A 6,909-nucleotide genomic window follows, 5' to 3' on the forward strand; every position below is an offset into this window, starting at 1 on the left:
GATGCAACTCATAATGTTTTATTGCCAAAACATAGGACTTGAAAAATGAAAATATTTACTTTGATCTTATGTTGAAGGCTTTGTAGTGCTAAATTGCAAGTAATACAAACTAATAAAGAAATTGAGGCACATGGACATGGCTATATTTTTACCCTCTAATGAAATTCTGCTCAAAGTTTCTAATATTTCTATAAAGAATGGATTCTGTTTGCCCCTTTTTTCCCCAAAGTATTCCTAGATTTTTGGGACCCATTTTTGTGAGATTTTGTCAACGTTTGTCAACTACTTCTTCCTTATGGTTGGAGATCTAACTTTATATCCTAGGGGTCAAGCTATACACTTAGTAATGTAATGTTTGGGGATAAGACTTAATGACACAAATTATTCTAACAAAAGTTATATATACTATTAGAAATTCTAAATCAAAATATTTACGAAACTAGATAAGTGGTTACTATGTAAATTAAATTTAATATATAATTTAATAATTATGGTAATTGATTGTGGGACAGTTAATATTTTGGCTCATCGTTTGATTATTTTTGAAAATTACATTATTCTCAAAAGATATGAGAATTGAGGTAATGATCTGTAACGCCCAACATTTTCGGTTTCCTTTGTTATTTTGGACCTCTAATAATATTAATCCTAAGAGTGTTTATTATTGGTATTAAACTAAAGTTTTTATGGTTTAATTATGAAGTTAGGGGGTGAAATAAATTAATGGCTTAGCAAATAAATGGCCTTGGAAAGGGTCAAAGGTGGTTAATGGAGGAGAGAGGAAAGAGGGTTTTAGGGTTTTCTTTTAATTATTTTTTTTATTTCTTTTAAAAAGAGGCATGGGGAAGTGTGAGACTCTTCACCTTCCCAAAGAAAAGAAAGAAAAAAAAAAAATAGAAGAGGAAACCCTAGCCGCCGCCGCACGCCGCCGCACGCCGCCGCACGCCGCCGCACGCCGCCGCCGCCAGCTGAAAGAATAACCCTCGGAGCCGGCCGTAGTAGAGCCGACCCACCGCGCGTCTGCAAGCCGAGTGGAAGCCGAGCCATCCTCCGCGCGTCTGCAGCCGAATCCGCAGCCGCCAGCCGAGCCGGAACCCGCCGCGCCGTTTCGACCTAAGGAAGACCGCCGACGCCGCGCCGCTCCGATCAGGAGGATAGCCGAGCCGCGTCGCGTCGCTTCGATCGAGCCGATCTGTGTAGCCGAGAAGCTCCGTCAGCCGCGTCGATCCGAGAAGCTCCGTCAGCCGCGTCGATCCGAGAAGCTCCGTCAGCCGCGTCGATCCGAGAAGCTCCGTCAGCCGCGTCGCTCCGATCGAGCCGAAGGGAGCCACTTCGATCCGCGCCCAGCCGTCTCCCGCAGCCGCCACTCGAAGCCGATCCGCCGCGCGTGCCTCCAGCCGACGAACGAACCCGGAGCCGCTCCACGCCCGCGCGCCCGAAGCCGAAACCGAAGAGCCGCGTCCGCGTGTGAAGCCGCGCCGCGCGCTTCTGTGTAGCCGAGCCGCGTCTCCCCTGTTGCAAGCCGAGCCGCGTCTCCCCCTGTTGCAAGCCGAGCCGCACGCGAAATCCCTGTACCGAGCCGAGCCGCGTCTGCCCAAGCCGAGCCGGTCCTGTCTTCTTCCAGCCGAGCCGCCAGGACTAAATTGGCTCCATCCACCTATATTTTGGTAAGCTAATTAATTATTGTGGTTTTTCCGGTAAGACTCCATGCTCGGACGTTAGTTAAATTAATTTGGATCTAAATTATATTATTTTCCTCAAGGGACGTCTTGGACCAAGAAATTACTGCAGCGCGGGATTTCTTCAGTAGGGGCTCGAGCACTGCAACCTCCTTCTAGGGTAAGTTAAATTCAATTGAGTCTCGAACCGTTGGTCGTTGGCGACCTATTTACGAATTTTGACTTATTAAACAGTTAGGACTTCGTCGCTTGGAAAGCGTACTGCCTCGCGGTTAGGACTCGACAAGTAGATCTCCAGGTAAGAGATTCTACTACTAGTTTCATGTTTGAAGTATGAGACTGTGTATGCCCTATGTTGCATATTGAGAATTTGACAGTATGATGCCTGAAATAAATGTTAGTATGATGCAAATGACGATATAGTTGTGCTATAGCCTGTTATGTGTGGCAAGATTTATTATGGTTACGACGAATGTCGGGACGGAGAGTGTAGAAATGATTTATGTGACATGTTATATGCTGATGCCATGTGTATGTATACTGCAATTAGGGTACCTGTTAGCTCGATTCTGTTAGAGTCGTACCTGCATGGGTGTCCTTCGGGATCACCACCTATTGAGGACTGTGTGGTCCGACGGGACGCCAGTCCAGCATGATATAGACATGACTCGAGTGACTCGACGGGGTCCTCGCATCCCGACTGTCCTAGGTGTCCCCCGGGCACCGAAGACCAGAGTTACGTTCCTACGGGAGCGCATGATTGCACGTGTTCGGGAACGTGCCAGAGATTGGGTACCAGTTATCAGGACTCTAACAGGAAGTTAACAGGCACCTAGTGGGACTAGTAGTGGGTCCCTTACTGAGTATTTTTATACTCATTCTCTCCATTTCATGTTTTCAGGTAGAGGACGAGGCAAGGGCAAGGGCAAGCTGGCGAGCGACCCGAAGTGAGACCGAGGAGGGCCATAGGGACTACCGCTTCCGCTTATTTCTTATTTCAGATTTTAGCATTTGAGTTTGAGTACTTTTTATTTTTCACTATCTTTTATGTAGATAGGGCCCGAGTAGGATTTCAGAACGTTTTTACATTTTTGCATGACTACCTTGTTTATGTTTTTATAAATGAATTTCTTGAACCGTATGCTTTTAATAAAATTTTTAGACTTAAACCACTTGTTCTATATTTAGTAATGACTTCGATTCAGCATAAGGAGTTGGGTCGTTACAGTTGGTATCAGAGCACAGTGTTTTAGGTTCTGTAGACTGACCTACGATGTAAGTCATTTTTGTTTGGTTTTACTTCACCCTATGGCTATACGGTCCTTCGGCACTCGCCAGGTATGTCTAAAGCCTTGCTAATGTTAAGATTACAATTTTGCCTGAATAGTCTAAGACCTAGATATAGGGTGTTAAGTTCTTGTGGTGAGAAGTTTGTTGGTGAATTTTAGGGAGAATGCCGCCACGTAGAGGTACACGCCGAGGAGGTGGTAGGGGAGGCAGAGGAGCCGGTCGTGGCCAGCCGGAGGCGCCACCTGTTGCACCGGCAGTCGACCCAAACGCACCGGTCACCCAGGCGGATCTCGCCGCAATGGAGCAGCGTTATCAGGACATGCTGCAAGCTGCTTTGGCGCCTTTCCTTGCCGCCCAGCAGAACCAGGCCGCCCCTGTTCAGGCCGAGGCCGCCCCTGCTCAGGCCCAGGCCGCCCCTGTTCAGGCTCAGGCCGTCGCTCCTCCAGCCCCTGAGGAAGCTCAACCAGTACCAGTTCAACTGTCGGCCGAGGCGAAACACTTACGGGATTTCAGGAAGTATAATCCCAAGACCTTTGACGGATCCATGGACAACCCCACAAAGGCCCAAATGTGGTTGACGTCCATAGAGACCATTTTCCGGTACATGAAGTGCCCAGAAGACCAGAAGGTGCAGTGTGCAGTCTTCTTCTTGGAGGACAGGGGCACCGCCTGGTGGGAGACCGCGGAGAGAATGCTAGGGGGCGATGTAAGCAAAATAACATGGGAGCAGTTCAAGGAGAACTTCTATGCTAAGTTTTTCTCCGCCAATGTGAAGCACGCCAAGCTGCAAGAGTTCCTAAACTTGGAGCAAGGCGACATGACGGTGGAGCAGTACGACGCCGAGTTCGATATGCTGTCCCGCTTTGCTCCCGATATGGTAAGAGATGAGGCTGCCAGGACGGAGAAATTTGTTAGGGGTCTCAGGCTAGACCTTCAGGGCATTGTCAGAGCCCTCCGCCCAGCCACGCATGCTGATGCACTACGTATAGCACTGGATTTGAGCCTGCCTGAGAGAGCCGATGCGTCTAAGGCTGCCGGCAGAGGGTCAGCCTTGGGACAGAAGAGAAAAGTTGAGACGCAGCCTGACGTAGCACCGCAGCGAACACTAAGGTCAGGAGGTGTCTTCCAGAGACACCGACGGGAGCTTGCAGCAGCCGGGAGGACTCTGAGAGAGCTACCCGCTTGTACTACCTGCGGGAGAGTCCACGGAGGTCGTTGCTTGGCTGGAAGTGGAGTCTGCTTTAGGTGCAGACAGCCGGGGCACACTGCTGATATGTGTCCTCGGAAACCCTTTGAGACGACACCGCCCCAGCCTTCTGCGGCCCAGCAGGGGAGAGTTTTCGCCACTACCCGGCAGGAGGCCGAGCGAGCTGGCACTATGGTGACAGGTACGCTCCCAATTTTGGGGCACTATGCTTTTGTGCTATTTGACTCTGGGTCATCCCACTCGTTTATATCCTCCGTTTTCGTTCAGCATGTGGGTTTAGAGGTAGAGCCTTTGGGTAGTGTTTTGTCGGTTTCTACTCCATCTGGGGAGGTCCTGTTATCCAAAGAACAAATAAAGGCATGTCGGGTAGAGATAGCGAATCGTATGTTAGACGTGACCTTGCTAGTGTTAGACATGCAGGATTTTGATGTGATACTAGGCATGGATTGGCTATCAGCCAACCATGCAAATATAGACTGTTATGGCAAGGAAGTTGTCTTCAACCCTCCCTCCGAGGCTAGTTTCAAATTCAGGGGGGCAGGCATGGTATGTATACCCAAGGTCATCTCAGCCATGAAGGCTAGTAAACTACTCAGCCAGGGTACTTGGGGTATTTTGGCAAGCGTAGTGGATGTGAGAGAGCCGGAAGTTTCCCTATCTTCCGAACCAGTGGTAAGAGAGTACCCCGACGTTTTTCCAGACGAACTTCCAGGACTTCCGCCTCCCAGAGAAGTAGACTTCGCTATCGAGTTAGAGCCGGGCACTGCTCCTATCTCGAGGGCCCCTTACAGAATGGCTCCAGCTGAGCTAAAGGAGTTGAAGGTCCAGTTACAGGAGTTGTTGGACAAAGGCTTCATCCGGCCCAGTGTGTCGCCTTGGGGAGCCCCAGTATTGTTCGTGAAGAAAAAGGATGGGTCAATGCGCCTTTGTATTGACTACCGAGAGCTGAACAAGGTGACAGTCAAAAACCGCTACCCCTTGCCCAGGATTGATGACCTGTTCGATCAGTTGCAGGGAGCCACCGTCTTCTCCAAGATCGACCTGCGATCAGGCTATCACCAGTTGAGGATTAGGGACGGTGACATCCCCAAGACGGCCTTTCGATCGAGGTACGGACATTACGAATTCGTTGTGATGTCTTTCGGCTTGACTAACGCTCCTGCAGTATTCATGGATCTGATGAACAGGGTGTTTAAGGAGTTTCTAGACTCGTTCGTCATAGTCTTCATTGACGACATCCTCATTTACTCAAAAACTGAGGCGGAGCACGCGGAGCACCTACACCAGATTTTGGAGACCCTTCGAGCCAACAAGTTGTATGCCAAGTTCTCCAAGTGTGAATTCTGGTTAAGGAAGGTGACGTTTCTTGGCCACGTGGTTTCCAGTGAGGGAGTTTCAGTAGATCCCGCAAAGATTGAAGCGGTGACCAACTGGACCCGACCGTCCACGGTTAGTGAAATTCGAAGTTTTCTGGGCTTGGCGGGTTACTACAGGAGGTTCGTGGAAGACTTCTCACGTATAGCCAGCCCGTTGACCCAGTTGACCAGGAAGGGAACCCCTTTTGTCTGGAGCCCAGCTTGCGAGAAGAGCTTTCAGGAGCTCAAACAGAAGCTAGTGACTGCACCGGTCCTGACAGTGCCCGATGGTTCGGGAAACTTTGTAATCTATAGTGACGCCTCCAAGAAGGGACTAGGTTGTGTCCTGATGCAGCAGGGTAAGGTAGTTGCTTATGCCTCCCGCCAGTTGAAGATCCATGAGCAGAACTACCCTACCCATGACTTGGAGTTGGCAGCTGTAGTCTTTGCACTGAAGATATGGAGGCACTATCTGTACGGTGAGAAGATTCAGATTTACACCGATCATAAGAGCCTGAAGTACTTCTTCACCCAGAAGGAGTTGAACATGAGGCAGAGGAGGTGGCTTGAGTTGGTGAAAGACTACGACTGCGAGACCCTATACCACCCAGGTAAAGCGAATGTAGTGGCTGATGCGCTAAGTAGGAAAGTTGCACATTCAGCAGCGCTAATCACCAAGCAGACCCCCTTACTCAGGGACTTTGAGAGGGCAGAGATTGCAGTCTCAGTAGGTGAGGTTACCGCACAGTTGGCTCAGTTGACAGTCCAGCCAACCTTGAGGCAAAAGATCATTGCTGCTCAGCTGAATGATCCTTATCTGGCAGAGAAGCGTCGCGTGGTAGAGACAGAGCAAGGTGAAGGCTTCTCCATATCCTCTGACGATGGCCTTATGTTTGAAGGACGCCTCTGTGTGCCGGAAGACAGCGCAGTTAAGACGGAGCTTTTGACTGAGGCTCACAGTTCCCCGTTTACCATGCACCCTGGGAGTACGAAGATGTACCAGGACTTAAGGAGTGTCTATTGGTGGAGGGGCATGAAGAGGGATGTGGCAGACTTTGTCAGTAGATGCTTGGTGTGCCAGCAGGTGAAGGCACCTAGGCAGCATCCAGCAGGGTTGTTGCAACCCTTGAGTGTGCCAGGGTGGAAGTGGGAGAGTGTGTCGATGGATTTTATTACGGGACTGCCCAAGACCCTAAGGGGCTACACGGTGATCTGGGTTGTGGTCGACAGACTCACGAAGTCGGCCCACTTCGTGCCAGGGAAATCCACTTACACTGCCAGTAAGTGGGGGCAGCTATATATGACAGAGATTGTGAGACTACATGGAGTACCCGTATCCATCATTTCAGACAGAGACGCCCGTTTCACATCGAAGTTC

General features: G+C 49.8%; 1 protein-coding gene across 1 annotated transcript; it reads left to right on the plus strand.

Moving 5' to 3' along the window:
- Positions 1–2,562: 2,562 nt before the first annotated feature.
- Positions 2,563–5,520, plus strand: LOC127144513 (uncharacterized; the record flags this gene model as incomplete). The annotated part of the gene is made up of 1 exon (XM_051080659.1): positions 2,563–5,520. A coding segment is annotated over exon 1 (2,388 nt), but the record flags the coding sequence as incomplete, so codon positions are not given.
- Positions 5,521–6,909: the final 1,389 nt, after the last annotated feature.

This window comes from Cucumis melo, chromosome 1 (assembly GCF_025177605.1).
Source record: "Cucumis melo cultivar AY chromosome 1, USDA_Cmelo_AY_1.0, whole genome shotgun sequence".
NCBI lineage: Eukaryota > Viridiplantae > Streptophyta > Magnoliopsida > Cucurbitales > Cucurbitaceae > Cucumis > Cucumis melo.